This window comes from Sinocyclocheilus grahami, unplaced genomic scaffold (genome assembly GCF_001515645.1).
Source record: "Sinocyclocheilus grahami isolate Dianchi unplaced genomic scaffold, SAMN03320097.WGS_v1.1 scaffold124.1, whole genome shotgun sequence".
Lineage (NCBI taxonomy): Eukaryota > Metazoa > Chordata > Actinopteri > Cypriniformes > Cyprinidae > Sinocyclocheilus > Sinocyclocheilus grahami.
Window position 1 is genome coordinate 547,193 of NW_015505303.1, and position 20,645 is coordinate 567,837.

Sequence of the window (20,645 nt, forward strand, 5' to 3'; positions counted from 1 at the left end):
AAGCCCCGGCTTAGCGTGCGCTGAGGCCGGGACAGAGTGAGCCGAGGCGGCGGGGTCGAGAATGGCGCTCCCGGCGGATCCGACGAATGAGTGGCAACCACATGTGACGACCCCGGGCTACGGTTGATGTATTCCCTCAGCAACCAGCACAGATCATGCATGACGAAGCGGATATCGGCCTCTTTTGGAAGACCAAACAAAGTAGTTTCGCTTTCACAACGAAACACACAGCACCTTCACGACATGGCTGCAGCGTCAAAACTACAGTGAGAATAAAGGTTACGCCGCCTTTCTTTGCGTGAACATTTGGGCGGCATTATGCAAATCTTCCCACATAGTGAGGTAGATATGTGGGGGCGTGTTAGAACGAGCCGTTTTAGGTAGGTGTGGCTGACTCTGAAAAAGAATAAAGAATATCTCTTTGGATTTGAGACTTTAGTCTTTGCAACTTTACAGATCTTCTTTATGCACCAAGAGCTTGTAACACTCCAAAGAGAAAATTTTAATCGCGTCATATGACCCCTTTAAGGTTTTTAAATGTTATTGAAAAAAGGCTTGCTCGCCAAGGCTGCATTAATTTGGTTAAAAATAGAGTAAAACAGTATTATTCTGAAACATTATGGCATTAAAATTTAACTGCTTTCTAGTGCAATATATTTGAAAACATAATGTATTAATTTTCAGCAGCCATTGCTCCAGTTTTCAGTGTTACATGATCCTTTAGAAATGATTCTAATATGCTGATTTAGTGCCTAAAAACATTTCTTATTATTATCAATGTTAAAAACAGTTGTGCTGCTTAATAATTTTATGAAAGCAATAATACATTTTTTCAAGATTCTTTGATGAATAAAAGGTTAAAAAACAACATGTATTTAAAATAGAAACATAATTGTTAACCATTTACATTTTTAAACAATGGAGTCAAATAAAAACATGAATTTTGTTGAAAAAACAAATTAGTCCCCAAACTTTTGAAAAATAGTGCATATAATATAATATAACATTACAACATTAATTATAAAAATCTTAATCTTGAACTCACCTTTGGGTACAGCACAGGACTAAACCTCAGACCTACAATGTCTTCACATAGTAGCTATAGTGGGAAAACCATAACACAAAAACACGGTTCACTCATTTAATTCTTTAAAGATGTCATAAGTTACCTTTTATAATTATTATATATATTTTTTCCACATGGTGTTATTTGTTTTCATACCAAAAGCACTCACATAACAAAACACACAACACAAAAGTGTTTTCTATCTGACCCTTAGAAATAAATAGTTCTGCTGTGCCTGTAAGAAACACCACATTTGCATGTGAAGTGTGAAGCTCCACTCTGACACAGGCTGTGGGTTTACTGTCACATCCAATATATATATTTAATATAATATACTTTGACCTCCTCCATCCTTCAGTAACAGCCTCTTTGCAAAGTTGCATTATGTGAGACAGACTCACAAAACAATTGGGTGAGAAGAATAAATAAACAAGTACTTGAATGTTTGGATATATTTAATGAAAACAAAATGTTTTTTTACTGCACGTACACATCAGTCTAACCTTTAAAATGGCAGACGACATACTGGTAAATAACTGTGTTTACACTTTAGAAATGACTTTTTGTTCTTTAGAGTTAATCAATAAGACTTAAGGGCCTGTCAGGGTGTTTTAAGTGGTTAAAGCCCGTGAACCATCTCTGCAGGGTACAATCATTACCTTTGCTAACTGAGGGACACTGGGGAGCTCTGTCAAGCCTGCCAAAGAGATCCTGTCATAGATTGTCTTTGATGGAGTCCTAAGCGAGGGAGAATTTGATAGAACAATGCAATCAAACGTTTCAAAATGTGCCAATCATGTAATTACACATAACAGATTGAAAGGGCTGTTATTACCTGAGAATGATGTGCAGGTACTCTTGCTCCTTTACCTCCTCGTGTCTGAGGGACAGTACAAGGTTGCCATGGTTACTGGCCGTGCAGTAGAAGTTCAGATGTTCCTGAGACCGGCAGATAAGAGAAAGCGGTTTAATTGCGAACAAATCCATCGCCGGTATAAAGAACACAGCGTTAAATTACACCGACTGCTGATTATCAGCGCTCTGACAATAAAAAACGACCTGTGAGTGATCCGTTTGAAATGATCTTAGACAAATATTTGCCAAAAGCCCCTGTCTGATGGTACATTCAAGTATAATAGCCCCATCCTGATGTGGATTGGTTTTACTAAACGTATTTGCACAACTACTGAGTTCTCACCCTGCCCAGAAAGTTCTTGCGGTACGCGCGAATGGCATAGTTACTCTCCAGTCTGTAGCCAAACTGTCCTGAATTGCTTCCTTCTTCATCTTCCTCATCACAGAAGCCATTCTCCCAGTTAGGGATGGCAGCAGAGACGTCGGGATCTTCTATCCAATAACCCCCGAACTGAGGCAGGATAACCTGAGGATATGGCTCACCCCGCTGTAACACCTTTGAAAGAGAAATCAAACAATTAGATCCAAATCCAATCCACTGTTTTTAGAAGTATATATTATTATAGTAACAGATTTGGATTGCTGTACCTCCTTTATCTGTGGGTATGGAATGTAGTCATCCTGCAGGGGTAAAAATAACACTTTCATAAGATAATGCTGTAAATGGACCTCTTCACAGGGTTTTGGAAAGATGATTGTGCCATGACAGGAAGCGTGCTATGAGGCATATGTTGCTCATGCAACCACATTATATGAGAAATTACATGCAGTCCACACAACGCTTCACACTCATGCTTACAACAGACATTTTTATGTGGCTGTCTGGACAATCTGAATGAACACATGCATTTGAGGGTAGGATTATTTCTTTAGTGGTGGTCTTTGTTGTTATTTTGCTTGTAAGACGTTTAAAAATGCTTAATCCAGCACTTGCTTTTCTATACTGTATGTATAAAACGCAGTCCAAATGTCTGAGCCCAAGCGAAAATGCTTCTATTTTGCATTTGTCTAATTTAATACATTTTCATCATTATAGTATGAGCATAACAATTTATTTAAAAATGGAAAATTAATTTCAGAATGTTTTAGTTTTAGTATGTCCCCTTTTTGCCTCAATGACACTTAAATAACACAGAATCTAAAATGTTTTTGTTGTTGTTTTATTGTTTTGAAAATTCAAAAATGTCTTTAAAATCCAGGTTTAAATGGGACTTTCAGAGTATTTTCAGACTTTTGGACCTACTGTACAATATATAATGATGCATACAGGACATTTATGAAGAACTCCAACCTCATGCAATGAAAATACTTCAAGTTCGAAACATAGACAAGCACTGAGCTGAGGTGTAATCTAGTTAAATGTTTTCAAACCCTCTGACCTTTAAACTTTGTGGCCTCATTTCCTCCACCTCAGAAACCTGCTAAAGGGTCAGGGTCAAAATGTCAGAGGTTGCAGTGTTAGCAACTGACAGTGGAGGAGTGGTGAGGCACCAAACACAATACCACACCTATATTTTCTATTTAACCAAAGTTGAATTAAACAATTTAGCACTAAGTAGCTACTCTAGCTGACAGCTGACCAAGTAAAAATAAAAACAAACAAGGTAATATTATATATATTCACTTTTTTCAAGGATTTCACTTCTTACCTCCATCTTGTCCAACATGTCAAAAAACTGAGTAGACTGTTGAAAAAGAAATATAGAGGTTAATATTTTGGCTAACCTATAACATGGCAAGTATTTCACTCTATTTAGCATGTCAACAACAAGGCCATCACGCATTACAGTCTACTAGGTGTGAATGACATGAATGTGGTTGAGTATTGTAATCCCTTGTGTATTGCTGCAGCAAGCAGCACTTACTGTCAGTTCAGAGCACTAAATATCACAATCTGCTATTTTTGTTGCTGAGTATACAGTATGCCAGAAGACACAAGTTAATCCGACAATCTGTTATATTCATACAACTGCTTTTGTAGCTGCTGATCTCACAGAATGCCAAAGGATCTTAACACAAGTTAATCTGACAATCTGTTATAAACATGTAATAAATAAAAAAAACATTTTGAGGTTCCTCAGGGTTCTGTATTGGGACCCTTAATGTTATACATAACCAGCAGGGAATAGTGTAGTTGTCTTTGTGTGGCAAGCTGTAATTTAATTTCACATAAAATAAGAACATCTGCAATAAGTTGACTAACTAAAATTGATCCCACTATACATATAACTATTGTACATTTAGTGCATTTTTCAAAAACTCTTGCATTCTTATAAAATGTGACAGGCATTTTGAGAGTTTGCTTTTCCGTTCTTCCTCCTCTGAGGAGCATACAGGTATAGACTACCTAGGGGATGATGTCTGAAGTCATGGTCTACTGAGTAAGCAGGGCACATCACCAGCTACAGGTTTGTGCTAGGGTCTTGTCTCCAGAAAAGAGAGAAGAAAGACGGTTTTATCTGTGTGAACCAAATGAGTCAATAATTGCGGCTTTATAATAAACTATTTATGAAATGTTATCTGGAGGCTTGACACCATGCCTCAATTTGCTTTTTGCAGCTGTAAGCTCTCTCGGCAAATCTTCTTTCAGTGCTGATTCATAACAGGCCCTGAGAAACAGACGTGCCGCTTACCTTCATGGTGGGAGGGGCGGTTCTGGGGGGAGAAGGAGGGCAGTCTGCCAGGGGTACATTGGAGATGGTCAGCAACTCCTGCTTCCTGCGACACAGTGACATCATCACCGTCATTTTACACTTTCAAAATAACATTAAAGCAACAAATATACAGCTACAAATGTACTGAAATACACAGTTTCCCTAATGCATTAATCTATGATCTACATCTGAGGCGCACTCATTATTCTTTCTCATCTTTATGAATGTTTAAATGTGAAAAAAGAATGCATTTATTGACTGATTTATTGATTGGTGGAACAAGTTAACCTGACTCACTTTGAATTTCTTCAATGTGGCATCAGTAGCTAAATACTGCCTCTAAATGTCAGTAAAATAGCGAAAGTATAAAGTAGGCTATAATAAAAAAGATACTATAAGTGCACTTCTAAAAGCTGACAATTTAATTTTGTATGGTTGTCTGCAGTGTCATCTTCACACAGAGAGGATCCTCGCTGAAAGCCTTTCTATTGCCTCATTTCACTCCTCAGGAATGTACCTCTCCTATTTGACCCTCATATGATTTCAAGATCATCAATAAAAAATGGGCCAAAGATGGGCAATCTGTTCTTTAAATGAGTTCTCAGGACAGGAGGCTGACAGGTTGAGGATGTAGAGGCTCCTGCTCAAAATTAATTTTCCTTCACTTTCCACCTCCCTCTTCATAAGTGAGGTACGGACAGAGAAACAGAGAGGAAGGGGGAGCAAGGGAGAGGTTAGAGACAGAAATGAACAAGGCTCTAAAAATACCCACCCAATCCTTCATAAGCTCTCTGTAAATAGATCCCATAAATCCATCAATATATTTGTATTAGGGAGCAAGTGACATATCGTTCATTATGCGTGACAAGGTATTTCGCTCACATACTCAACACTCTAGCCAAAAGAATCCAGTCTCCATGTACATATACACACAAAAACTTCTGATACTTCAGCTCATATTTGGACAAAAAACCACACACACACACACACACACACACACACACACACACACAGAAATATACTCAATAAATGGCACCATACCAAGTAAACAACACATCCTGACCAGGAGAATTATCTTCACACCTCTGGGAGGATGTGAACAGCTTATTGTCACATTGTCTGTCATTTCAGTCAACATGAAAACACCTTTCCTGGAAAACTCAGCGAGAGTGATTGTGGGTAATTTCACTATCTATCTATCTATCTATCTATCTATCTATCTATCTATCTATCTATCTATCTATCTATCTATCTATCTATCTATCCATCCATCCATCCATCCATCCATCCATCCATCGAAACACATTTCCTCATTACTCAGTTTGCTAGGAAATAAATATCGATTCTGAAATCAAGATGCTACTGATGATGCTAAAGTATAATATTACATATTAAGATGTCAAAATGACTGAATCATGTAAAGTACTGATACAAAACCTGGCTGCTACACAACACTGAACAATTTGTTTTCACTAATCCTCATCAAACAGTATTACTATTAACTATATTATTTATAAAATCATAAAGCTACCAAACATTCCCTTGTTATTTGGCAAGAGAGCACCAAAAATCACTAAGCACAACTTGCTCATAAAGTGTGCAGAACATGCGGCCTAGAATTAATTGAGTACAAGTCCTTCAAAACATTCCCCTGGAGTTTCAATTTCCAGCCAAACTTTGTGTGACAGAATCCAAAATCTAATTCATGAACAGCAGTGTTGCATTGAGTACAAACTTAAATAATGCATGGATGTTCTCACCTCTCTCTCACACACACATATATCTCTCTCCACCACATACAGACATATACGACCCACAATGATGTTCACCCACCACTGGCCGTCTGTCTCCGTCAACCTCCGTCTCTCACACCGCTTGCGTGAACGGTGGAGGAGTCCGATAAGAGCGGCGGCAGCACGGACACCTGCTCTCCGACAGCGCACTCTAGACCTGAACTCAGACATGGCCAAACCTCAGGTTCAGTCTCAGTCCTAGTCCTCAGTCTCTCGTCACATCACACAGACACCAGCTCTGGCTAAATCTGCATCGTCACAATCTCCAAAGATGAGGTGCCGTCCTTGCCCGCACAGACTGTGTGTGTGCATCCTTCACCGTGAATACCTCTCATTCTCTCTCTCTCTCTCTCTCGCTCTCTCTCTCTCTATCACCCTCCCTCTCAAATGGCATTTTACTTTGACACCTTATTCTCGATTAAGGAGCTTTCATTGCTTAACCTCTGCTCTTCTGCTATTTTCTCAGACATTTCTACTATATATCTGTCTTTTTCTCACCACATATTCATTTACTCAGATATGCAGTGATCTGTTTTTGTCTTGCACCTTTTTTCTCTGTTTGTCATCTTGCGTTTTAAGTCTCGGAAGCCCACAGTATGGAATTATTGCTATTCCAGCTCTTTTCTTCCATTCGATACAGCGATTACATGGTGTCTGTGTGGATTTTGTTCCTGCCCTGTAGGCACATTTTATGACTCTCAGACTCTTTAATGTCGAGGTAACCTTTCTAAATATCTCAAAAGACAGCAAATCCTGAACAAAATACCAACTATTAACTGGCAATCCATTATATTACATCCATATCTAGAAAAAAATCCTAACTCATAGAATATCCAATATAACACATAAAAAGTGTTGACGATGTCTTGTTTTAGACTCTTCAAACAGAAAGTCATATGGAGATTTTCGAGGGCTTTTCTGGGACTCGCTGCAATTATAAGCCCATTTTCATTATTTAATTTCACTTGCTGTGCAAATCCGCTCCTACTTGTTATGATTTCGGCCGGAGTGAGATGTAAGCGAAACACCTCCGTAACATAAAGAGCATTAAATGCTTCAGGGGATTTGCTAGCTGAAGGCAATTATCGCCGTGTGCGCAGGACAACACTGGTGTAGCCTATCGCTCTATGATGAGGCATTCAGACTCATCAAGAGCTGTGTGTCACAGACTAATGGCTGCCAGACAAATATGCCAATATAACAAGTGTAACGATATATAGTGTGCAAATCAGCTCATTTCAAAAACAGTCATGAAATACAAATGACTCATGACATGCAGGGATGATCTGAACATCCTTTATGTGGTGGTATGATACTGAATAAGACAAGGGTGCTATTTAGTAAAAACAGGAGATTTGAGTTGTTTCATGTAAGCCACCAGACAGTGCTGATGATAAAGAGCGGCTCTCACATGCAGGAGTAACACACTGTGTTGAGGTGGGTGACAGACGCTGAGGTGGGGATGTGTGAGAAGAGGGATGTGGTGGAGATGGATGTGACAGTTTCACGTTAGCAAATCATAAAATAATAGTATAGGCTTCGGTGTCATCAGGATGGTATTCAGATTGCAGTTACTTTGCGGAATACATTGAGCAACTGAAACTAAAAAAATGCTTATTTTCTTTGTTAGGTCAAGCCGTTTTATGAGGTTTGCAATTTTTGCACCCTTATTACAATATCTAAACAGTTAGAATTTTTGTTTATTTGTTATTTTCTAGAAATAAATATTAAATATCTAAATCAAATAGACACCATTTATTACATTAATAAAATATAATCAATGGCATTTTGACTTTAAACAGTCGCTTCTGGTCAAAATACAAGTACATAATCCAAAATAACACTTCCTAGAGTGAAGAAGTCCATCCCCTGTTTCCCTCTCACACATAAATCCATTGATATATTTGTTTAGAACTGTTTTGTACTGTTTTTGCTTGTAATTGTGCTTGATCTGTGCATATTTCTCTCCCGATTAGGGATGAGATGAAGAGAAAGCAATATTATGGATAGAGAACTCAAGTTTGAAGTTAAAGGGGTCATATGACGTTGCTAAAAATAACATTATTTGGTGTATTTGGTGTAACGCAATGTGTTTATGTGGTTTAAGGTTAAAAAACCACACTATTTTCCACATACTGCACATTATTGTTGCTCCTCTATCCCCCGCCTTTCTGAAACGTGCCGATTTTTACAAAGATCATCATTCTGAAAAGCGAGGTGTGCTCTGATTGGTCAGCTATCCAGTGCGTGGTGATTGGCCGAATACCTCAAGCGTGTGACGGAAATGTTACGCCCCTTACCATACTGTGATGCCGTGTCCGGCCAGAGCGACGAGACAAAAACATTAAAACCTATTATAAACAAGGCATTTGTTGCATCCAGTGGGGACATAATTACGGATTAAAATGACTTATACTGTCTTTTTACGTGTTGCGTTGCGTATCGTGGCATGTAAACAAAACCATGTCTGCATTTGTGATCGGTGAAACGACAAAAACAAGCGCTACTCTACACTGCTCAAAACTCGCGTTTGAATCTTTAGTGGCAAATTCTTTAAATATGAAAACGTACTTACAGGCTGTGAGTCAGAAGCACCAGACTGTCCTGGCAAAAGTTGGAATTGCCCCACTTTATAGAAACAACCTTTGTGCACAGCATTGTAGGCTACTCTCCCAGGTTCAGGAAGCAGCCCTCCATAAAATGCGCTGCACACATCTGAATATTTGGGTTGAACTGTTCTGAAACAGTATTTTAAATACAACTTAACCACTGATTACTCGTTGTGTCCTCTTTTGGAAGGCCAAACAAAGTAGTTTCGCTTTAACAATGAAATACACAGCGTCTCCACGACATGGCAGAGGTGGCAACAATACTACAGCGAGAATAAAAGTTACGCCTTCTTTCTTTGCGTGAACATTTGGGCAGTGTTATGCAAATCTTCCCACACAGTGACGTAGACATGTGGGGGCGTGTTTGAACGAGGCGTTTTAGGAGGGCGTGGACGAGTCTTAACTTTTATAAAGAATATCTCTTTAGATTTGAGACTTTAGTCTTTGCAACTTTAGGGATCTTATCTATTCACAAACAGCTTGTAACACTCCAAAGAGAAAGGAAAACTTGAAATTGCATCATATGACCCCTTTAAAAACGTCTTAATAATGGATTTGTTTATTAAAAACAACTTTTCACTTCACAAGATGTTGATTTATGGACTGGAGTCGAGTGGATTACTTGTGGATTATTATCATTCTGATGGTACCCATTCACTGCAGAGGATTCATTGGTGAGCAAATGATGTAATGCTAAATTTCTCCAAATCTGTTACAATGAACAAACAAACTCATCTACATCTTGGATGACCTGAGGGTGAGTACATTTTCAGCATTAATTAAAATTTTTGGGTTAATGGGTGAAGTATTCCTTTAATTGTCATGGCAATATAAGCAATATTTTTTAACAACTACTATTAAATTACATGTTTTGTTTTAAGCTCTGTGAATATAAATTATTAAATGTATAAATTCAGTTCATTTACTTGCATTGAAATAATCAGATATTTTCTTTCAGCTGCCTTCTACAACTTTTGTGGCAGTAGCTGTGTTTCTTCCTGCCTTGTAAATGTATTTAAATTCATGATATTTTTCAAAACAACCATAATGAGAAATTAATCAAACAGACACTCTCTTATATTTTGTGCTATTAGCTGTTCCCTGCAGATTTCTCACTTTCAGGTGCACACGCTCCAGAATTAATCATAAACTCTGGCTCAAACCCTGAGGTGACAGAGAATGTTTATAGCAAGCATTGTGAGCCCACTGAACTTGATTTAAACCGGGCTGGATTTGTAGAGATGTGTCAATTCTAAACCCACTCTGGAACTCAGAGTTTGTTCAAACAGCTTTATGCAACAAGTCACAGATGTTGGTTCATAAATATAGGCAAACTTGTATTGATAATAAATTAAAGATATATTTGATTATACTTGATTTTTTATTCTTACAATTATTTAAGAAACAGTTTTTTAAAAAGTAATGTAATGCCAAAATATGCCACAATTGCGGAAACTACCCGATACAGATGAGAAATTATGCATATTCACAACAGCATCAGACAAACAAAAAAGTGAACTTTTTTGTAATACTTTCATAGTGTCACGAATCCTGTCCATGGACTTCCGTTCAATCACCACCAGAGGTCACCCTTCCATTACATTGACTCTCGCACTACACAAACTGTTGCATGTCATCCCGGACTACATATCCCAACATCCATTGCACTGATTGCACACAACACTGATTGCACACAGCTGTAACCAATCACACATTCACTATATAACACTCACTCAGATCCCTTTCAGGCGGCCGAGTATTGTATGCGCATATCGCTAGTTGTGATAGCTACGTTACGGAGCCTGGTTTAAGTTTCTTAGTCTAGCTTAGTCTTGCCTTGTCTGTTTCCTCGTCTTCTGATCCTTGCCTTTGTACTTTGGATTACCTCTATCATCTTGCCCTGTTCGGATACTGTTTGCCCCTGCCTAGACCTTTTCTTTGTACCTGGATTATCCCTCTAGTCTCGCCCCTGTTGGATTACGTTCGTCATCGACTGACCCTCGCTTGTTTACTGGACTGCTCTTGTTTTGTCTTCTATATTCCTGTTTGCCATTGCCTGACCCTCGCCTGTTTTGACCATGCCCTTAATAAAGCTTGCAAATGGATCCGTACGTCTCATGTCTTGTTTGCCCCGTAACACATAGGAATGTGTGAGGAAGTGTAGTGTCTCTTTCCATCATTAGACCTGATGTTTCAAAAAGCACAACCAGCAGGTGCCTGTTGTTAAACCACAATGTGCAACCACAATTGAACAGATATGCCAGTTTGAAGCACAGCTTGCTGTACTTGTGTGAGCATTTTTTCCAGAGGAAGAGGTGAGGAGCCATGATAACTGACAGCTAATGGGCAGGAAGATCCACGACCAGAGCCGTGTGCTTGGTATTCAAGGCCACTGGTCCGCCAGGTGCACACGTGTTGGGAGAACTGGCCCCCTGCTGCTTTCATGTCTGATAAACACATGCAGTCACTGATAAGACCCTGGAGACAGAGCACACAGCCACAAGAGCACTTGATCCCTAAACGTGATGGCAACAGAGATTTGAGGGGGTAAATATCTGAAGTCTACAGGTTTCTGTCTGCCCTTCTCTTCTCAGCAGGGATGCCACATAGACTGGCATTGGCTTTCTAGAGTAGTTCATAAACAGTTTTCCGTTTTTGCACGGCTTCTTTTCATTAAAACCCCCAACATACTGCACAAGCACCAAGACTAAAGGTATAAGGCAGATCCAGAAGTCTCTCTCTATGTTGCCTTTGAAGTGTTTTGTGTGTGTGTGTTTGTGTGCACGTGCCCTCTATTATGGCACTGTGTACCAAAACACATTAAATTTATCAGCCCGGTACCAACAGGCAGCTGTGTTCTCAGAGGCCACATACAGTTTGATATTTCATATATCACATCATATATGGCTTAATGCATCAGTTTGACTCTTCATGACCATTATAAGTGGACCAAGAAACATAACTCTAATGATAACTATACTGGCATCAACACCACAGATTTTTTCCAAGTGCTTTAAGACCTTTCAGTAACTACATACATTTTAAAATGATTTTACTCAAAACGGCTGAAAAATCATAAATAAAACTACTAGTTACATTAATGAATGATTTACCAAATTGACATGATGTGGTTAACTATGGGTGACAATGACAAACACATAGGTTTGCCAATATGCCAAAACATTGGAGAAATATAACCTTAAAACAATTTCGGGATTTTTCATATCTCCTGACCACTAGGTGGTGCTTTGCCAAAACTGTGCAGGTAACCTCAAGACATGGTTATCATAAACAAAGTCTCGCAAGTTTGTTTACTGGAGCAAAGGAAGCAAAGTTTCCTTACTTTAGCAAAGGGAAACCAGTCTCCTCCTCTTGGCTTGGTTTTGTGCTTCTAATGCATGACCGGCGTTTTGTTTTGCTTATTCACCCTCGGAGCCGTGTGAGGCACATGTTTTAGTATGGATGGATGCACTGTATTTGACTACTTTTGGACTGTTGAACAAAAAACACCCGCCCATGCCATTATAAAGCTTGGAAGAGCAAGGACAATTTTTAATACAACTCCAACTGGATTTGTCTGAAAGAAGAAAGTTTTATAAACCTAGGATGCCTTGAGGGTGAGTAAAACATGGACTAATTTTCATTTTTTGGGTGAACTAACCCTTTAACTACAATCGTGTTTCAACACTATGCACTTGAACCACTAAAAAAAATATATATATTGGGGGAGACAATTTGCCCATTTCTAATTAATAGAGGGGCTTTTTGTTGGTAAGTGCAACAAATCAAAGTGACCAACTTGAACCCATTTTAAAATATGCATGGGGAAATCTTGAAATTCCTGATCACGGGAATTGCTATTGAATAATGACCACATCTTCACTACAAAAGACACAAGCACAACGGTCAAACACATCTGTCTAGTATAATGGAACAATGGATCAGCAGTGGAGGACCAAAACACATTCAAAGCGCTTGTGTGAGGGAGTAAAGAGTTACTTGCAAGTACAAAGACATTTTTATCTGTCATAACTTCTGGGTAGAAATAGTGCAGACACTGGAAAAGAACAAAACTTTCTAACTTGCTAGTGTTGAGTGCCTGTACTCGTGCACGCTATTAAATTGACTTTACTTTGAAAGGCAATGTGTTCGGCAGTATGCTAGTGTATGCACAAAAAAACGAATAATATTTTCAGTTTTATGTGCCTTTTTCGACTACATTTTGGGTGGAAGCAAATTAAGTTCCATCATTTGAATATCTACTGTAACTGGTCAGTTCAGTAAAGAGGACTAAGGAATTACAGTACAGGAAAGAAGGTTAAGGAATTACAGCTCTCTAATATGTACCTCCCCCCTTTTTCAAGGGACCATAAGTAATTGCACAGTTGACTCAAAAGCTGTTTCATGGACAGTTGTGGGCTATTCCTTCATTTTATCTACATTATTTAAGCAGACAGAAGGTTTGGAGTTGATTCTAAGTGTGCCATTTGTATTTGGAAGCTGTTGCTCTGAACCCAGATCATGCGGTCAAAGAAGCTCTACATGCAAGTGAAACAGACAATTGTTAGGCTTCAAAAACAAAACAAATTCATCAGAGCGCAGAAACATTAGGAGTGGCCAAATCAACAGTTTGGTACATTTTGAGAAAAAGAACACACTGGTGAGCTCAGCAACATAAAAAGGCCTGATGATCAAAAGATCCTCTCCATGGTAAAGAAAAACCCTTTCACAACATCCAGCCAAGTGAAGAACACTCTCCAGGAGGTAGGCGTGTCTCTGTCAAAGTCTGCAATAAAGAGAAGACTTCAAGAGAGCAAATACAGAGGTTTCACAACAAGGTGCAAACAAGGCCAGATTAGACTTTGCTAAAAACATCTAAGAAAACCAGAGTACTTCTGGAAAAACATTATTTGGATGGATGAAGTTAAGATCAACCTGTACCCGAATGACGGGAGGAAAAAAGTATGGAGAAGGCTTGAAACAGCTCATGATCCAAAGCACATCATCTGTGAAACATGGTGGAGCAGTGTGATGGCTTGAGTATGCATGGCTTCCAGTGGCACTGGGTTACTGGTGTTTATTGATGACGTGACAGAGGACAGAAGCAGCCAGAAGAATTCTGAATTGTATAGGGATATACTCTTGTATAGGGATATGCATAATTGTGCACATTATGCACAATGGCGCCGACGCTGATGGCTGCCTCCGTGGCGTGCTCTGAAGTTGTTTTTATGTTTTTGTTAGTTTGTCCTGTCTTTAGTTATATCCCTGCAATCAGTTTCACCAGAGACGAATTGCTGGACATTCGGAAGTACACACCACCCGATATTTCACCGGTTTTCGACTATTCGGATGTTTTGCTGGACATTGTTGTCGGGGGAGCAGCTGCGCTGATCAAGCGCTTCAGGACGCGCAGACGGGGGAAGCGAGCCGGCGCCAAATTGATATTATTTCTTATATACATGTAATGCAGGCAGGGCCAGATTTACGCATAGGCATTCTAGGCACGTGCCTATGCTCCCTCCCTCCCTAACACAATGAATAGATATATAATATTTTTGTTATACTATGGGCTATCTACAACAGTAAAAGAACCAAAACCCCAGAAGACATTGAGCAAATAATTATAACAAACAATAGGGTAAAAAATGACAAACTATTTCCATGTCTTCCACCTTTTTATGTAGGCTACAGAAATCATGCTTTCTTTCTCACAGTCTCTCTCACAGACGCACACACAGTATAGAAACGCATTCGCGCACACACGCGGAGACGCGAACAGAAACTTCTTTCAGCACTGCCCCGCGAATTTATCAATAAAATAGTTTCGTGACTGAAAAGCTATGACATTTCTCAGTTGCAAGGTTCTTGAAGCAGTTTAACTGAAAGATTCACTATTAGTAGATGCTGCTGCTGAACGCTGTTAACTCGCACGTGTTCACTCGTGCCTAATCTCTCTCCCTCTCCCTTTCGCGCTCTCTCTCTCTCTCTCACTCTCTTTAATAACTGCATTAGACTGCATTAATAACTGGGTTAGCCTGCATATCAATGGCTCAAGCCTCTGTTATTAGCTCTAAAATTACGTTTTGGAATTTGCAACGGAAGGTTTGGGTTGAGGTGTGTAAAAAATGAGTTCAACACATGAGATTTCAGGACGGAAACATGTCAAATGTCTTGAAACAATCATCTGAACAGTCTTGATGTGTGGTTGTGACTCCAGGCCGTTAAAATTTTTAGAGAAATAATGCACTCCCGAAGTGGTTATTATGTGGCCACAATCCCGCGCCTATTAGCCTAATGGAAGGTCTTTCTCAGTTCTCAAACAAATTAAATGGGTCATATGATGCTGCTAAAAAGAACATTATTTTGTGTATTTGGTGTAATGAAATGTGTTTATGCGGTTTAAGGTTAAAAAAACACATTATTTTCCACATACTGTACATTATTGCCCCGCCTTTCTGAAACGAGTTGATTTTTAAAAAATAAAATATAAAAACTTTCTCTTTAAATATAAAAAAAACGTACTTACAGTCTCTGAGTCAGAACAGCCGGCATTGTAGTCTACACTACCAGGATCGGGAAACGGTCCTCCATAAAATGTGCTGCACACATCTGAATATTTGGGTTGAAGTGTTCTGGAACAGTGTTGTAAATACAACTTAACCACTGATTTCTAGTCGTGTCCATTTTTGGAAGGCCAAACAAAGTAGTTTCGCTTTCACAACGAAACACACAGCGCCTTCGCGACATGGTTATTCTACAACAAGAATAAGTGAACATTTGGGCGGCGTTATGCAAATCTTCCCACATAGTGACGTAGATATGTGGGGGCATGTTAGAACCATAGACTGTATAAAAACATGGACATAGTGTCCGTGACGTCACCCGTAGATTTCCGAAGAGCGTTTTTGAAGCTCAAAAGTGGGCGGAGGCGGCCATCGCCATCTTGGCAGCGCGTCACCGCTAGTCACTCCCGGATAATTGAAAATGGGCAAAGAGACGGGAGCAGGTTGGTGAAGCCACGCCCACCTAGCTCGACGCCGGTGACAGCAGCGGCAATCCACCTGTCACTCAAGTGGCCACGCCCTTAATTATGCAGAACTTTAAGGCTTAATATAATTTAAACGGATGAGTTATAAAAAATTCACCCCCCTCACAGCTGTCATGAAGGGCAAAATTATCTATATAGACCAAAATAATTTTTTGAACCAGGCTGTAAACATGTTTTTTTCTGCTGTAAAGTTGGGCATTTTAACATGGGGAGTCTATGGGATTGACTCCCTTTTGCAGCCAGCCTCTAAAAAAGCCTTGTTGGCTTCACGAGAGAGAGGGGGAGGTTGCCGCTTGGTTAGAACGAGCCGTTTTAGGTATGCGTGGTTGACTCTTAACTTTTATAAAGAATATCTCTTTGGATTTGAGACTTTAGTCTTTGCAACTTTACAGATCTTCTTTATGCACCGAGAGCTTGTAACACTTCAAAGAGAAAGGTTAAATCGCATCATATGACCCCTTTAAGAACTACATTCGATTTTTATTGACTGAACGCAAGCGCTTATTGCGATAGAAAACACTGTAACGGTTTGCACTGATTAAGAAAATTTTTGTTTGCTTGGGTGGTAATATTAGGCCTAACATATTAATAGGGAAGGGGGACCCAAAAATTAGTTTTGCCTATGTCACAAAAAGAGGTAAATCCGGCCCTGAATGCAGGCATTCCCAAACTTTGTCATCTAAACATCTTTCACCTAACATATCTACCTGAAGTACCTTGAGATTCTAAAATAAATATTTTAATAATTAAGCATCACATTTGCACATTCATGGTTCTCTGTAGGTTAATGGTCACATGACATGCAGGTGAACAAATAATTTTTTATTTTTTTTTAGTAAGTGTTTTATTTTGATTGATGTTATTCTAAAATGACTTATTTTAATTTTACACGTTTATAATTTAATTATAAGCTTTTCATTAAATTGCAGTTTCTTTATGAACCCCAGTTTGGAAAACCTTGATGTAATACAATGTTTAATGCACTTCATGTTATTAATTACAATGAATGGAATGTATTTTTTTACTCTTTGTATTTTTATATCAATATGGTACAAGATTATCCTATTTAAATCAATGTGATAAACAACTTGGGTCAAAAGTAATCTAAAAGTAATCAAAAAGTAGCCTGATTACATTACCTAAAATGTGTCTTGTAATGGATTATGTTACTACAATTTTTGTCATGTCATTTGGAAGTAGTAACTACAATATCGAAGTAATCTACCCAGCGCTGCTGCTGAGTTAAGTGCAGTCCCTCTACTTGAATGCTGAAAAAAGCTTTGCCAATGTGTCTCCACCAGGCCATCCAAGATATTGATGAATTTGCTTCTTAATCGGAACAGATTTGGATACATTTTGCATTACATCACTTGCTCACCAATAGATCCTCTGAAGTGAATGGGTGCCGTCAGAATGAAAAATCAGCTGATAAAAACATCACAGTAATCAACAAGTAATCCACATTATTTGTTTCTATACAAACATGCAGCTTTTCACTTTGTAAATTGTTTATTTATGGACTGGATTTGCCTGGATTACTTGTTGAGTAAACTCGCAAGCGCTTATTGCGATAGAAAACACTGTAACGGTTTGCACTGATTAAGAAAATTTTTGTTTGCTTGGGTGGTAATATTAGGCCTAACATATTAATAGGGAAGGGGGACCCAAAAATTAGTTTTGCCTATGTCACAAAAAGAGGTAAATCCGGCCCTGAATGCAGGCATTCCCAAACTTTGTCATCTAAACATCTTTCACCTAACATATCTACCTGAAGTACCTTGAGATTCTAAAATAAATATTTTAATAATTAAGCATCACATTTGCACATTCATGGTTCTCTGTAGGTTAATGGTCACATGACATGCAGGTGAACAAATAATTTTTTATTTTTTTTTAGTAAGTGTTTTATTTTGATTGATGTTATTCTAAAATGACTTATTTTAATTTTACACGTTTATAATTTAATTATAAGCTTTTCATTAAATTGCAGTTTCTTTATGAACCCCAGTTTGGAAAACCTTGATGTAATACAATGTTTAATGCACTTCATGTTATTAATTACAATGAATGGAATGTATTTTTTTACTCTTTGTATTTTTATATCAATATGGTACAAGATTATCCTATTTAAATCAATGTGATAAACAACTTGGGTCAAAAGTAATCTAAAAGTAATCAAAAAGTAGCCTGATTACATTACCTAAAATGTGTCTTGTAATGGATTATGTTACTACAATTTTTGTCATGTCATTTGGAAGTAGTAACTACAATATCGAAGTAATCTACCCAGCGCTGCTGCTGAGTTAAGTGCAGTCCCTCTACTTGAATGCTGAAAAAAGCTTTGCCAATGTGTCTCCACCAGGCCATCCAAGATATTGATGAATTTGCTTCTTAATCGGAACAGATTTGGATACATTTTGCATTACATCACTTGCTCACCAATAGATCCTCTGAAGTGAATGGGTGCCGTCAGAATGAAAAATCAGCTGATAAAAACATCACAGTAATCAACAAGTAATCCACATTATTTGTTTCTATACAAACATGCAGCTTTTCACTTTGTAAATTGTTTATTTATGGACTGGATTTGCCTGGATTACTTGTTGAGTAAACTGTGAGCAAATTTTCATTTTTGGGTGAACTATTCCATTAAAAACAAAACAGTCACATACAAGTAGCTATAAGTGGCATTAGTTTGCACGTTAAATCCAGTTCAGAAGCTTAATCGATGATAAGGACACTGCTATAAACCAGTGTGAATTTCTAAACAGGTCCAAGTTGATGAAGCTAGCTAGTTAAGAAGCCTAATGGACCAGCATCTAAAACAAAACATAAGCTGACCAGTCACGGTGGTCTTTTTAGCAGAGCAGGGCTCAGTTTGTGATTAGACTAATTGCTTTTCTTTTATAACACAGTTTTGTAACATGACAAAGAGATTTCTCAGCAGGAGCTGTTATTACTGTCTTTAGCCTAACTGCCTCCAGCTGAAATGAGCTTCAATCTTAATAGGGCCATGTGAAACTGAGGTGTAGAGGGAATAAAACTTAACTAGATCGCAATCACACACACACAATGTTTATACATGCTTGCGAACATACAGGCATAATAGTGCTGGATGAGTTTTTAATGTTAAAAATGCAATATGAAACAAATTCTAACAATTCTATCACTACAAAATCAAGTTCTTGTCTCAGGTTATAAGCGGTGCAGTTGTGTTTTTTTTTTCACTATGAGAGGATCTCAATCTTCCAGCTATGCATTTATTTTTCATCAGACGAGCACGACTCCTGTAGGGCATGATGGAGAGATGGACAGACAGAGAAAGGAAGAGGACGAATGAGCAGTGATGTGGAAGAGGCTCTGTCTACTGATGACCAGCAGTCAAACAACGAATAAAGTGTCAAGTGCACTAAAAGTGAGGATGAACTCAGGTTGAATACCAGCGGCTCAGTGAACACACTTAAAGTAGAGAACAGGCTAAAATAGAAAAAATTGTATAATTTTCTAAGAAGCTTGTATGTTTTTTAAATTATATTTAGCTATTCCTGGTTATATCTTAAATAAATTATATTAGTTTAATGAATAGTTCAGCCAGGAATCTCTACACACGCTCTAATTGGTTCATTCAATTCTATGTTCCCAGCCAATCGGATTCACATACTCATTACCATTTTTCTATATAAACAGGACGTATTCAAAAAATGGCATGTCCGCAAGTATTCGTGTCCTCATATTAGCCCACCGCCTCCCCAGCACCACCTGCCTAGATCTGCTACGGGGGATCTTCCTCTCTCTAGCAGCAGCAGCAGCAGCAGCATGTTTCTGCAGCAGCATAGCATATCTGATCTGCCAACACCAAACCTATGCACATTCTATTAACATTAATAAAGATTTTACAATCCTTTCCTTTGCAGTTGTCATGTTAATTAAAATGCACAATCAACTTCAACTTTAAAACATATACCTAGTGACATTATATAAATATGTCATACTTTGAAAGGTATAAGGAACAGTTCACCCAAAAATGAAAATTCAAACCTGTTTGGGTTGACAGTAGCCACTGACTTCCATAGTATGGGAAAAAAATACTATGGAAGTCAATGGCTATCGTTAACTCTTTGGTTATCAACATTCTTCAAAATATCTTCTTTTGTGTTCAACAGAAGAAAGAAATTCATACAGATGATGTAATAACATACAGGGTGAGTAAATGATAACAGAATTTTCATTTTTGGGTGAACTATTACTGTCCGTGTAATTTCTATATTTCTTAATTTTTTTTGTAAAGAATCACTTTAGCTTAGTATTTTAAAGGAATTTAAGGAATTATACTGTGTATTAATTATATTATTAATAGCCTATCTATATGATGCATTATAGAGATATAGCCTAGATAATAAATATATAGAAAAGTAATAGAAAAAAAGGAAAAAGCTAATATTTTAGGGAAAACACTGGGGGGAAAAACACAAAATAGTATAATTATAAATATCATTATATTAAATATAATTATAAATATAATAATAGTATAATTATAAATATTATATTAAATGTAAA

At 38.1% G+C, this 20,645-nt stretch overlaps 1 protein-coding gene across 4 annotated transcripts in view; it reads right to left on the reverse strand.

Moving 5' to 3' along the window:
* LOC107590044 (rap1 GTPase-activating protein 2-like) overlaps positions 1–20,645 on the reverse strand; it is a 62,582-nt gene that overhangs the window by 18,694 nt on the left and 23,243 nt on the right. For 3 of the 4 annotated variants that reach the window (XM_016278649.1, XM_016278647.1, XM_016278650.1), the window contains 8 exons: positions 4,615–4,699; positions 3,631–3,666; positions 3,361–3,402; positions 2,570–2,602; positions 2,265–2,477; positions 1,902–2,005; positions 1,726–1,804; positions 1,046–1,099 (listed from right to left, as the gene is read on the reverse strand). In XM_016278649.1, the coding sequence (XP_016134135.1) occupies positions 1,046–1,099; positions 1,726–1,804; positions 1,902–2,005; positions 2,265–2,477; positions 2,570–2,602; positions 3,361–3,402; positions 3,631–3,666; positions 4,615–4,699 (646 nt within the window). The remainder of the gene's footprint in view (positions 1–1,045; positions 1,100–1,725; positions 1,805–1,901; positions 2,006–2,264; positions 2,478–2,569; positions 2,603–3,360; positions 3,403–3,630; positions 3,667–4,614; positions 4,700–20,645) is intronic. The other variant, XM_016278648.1, reaches the window with a different exon arrangement.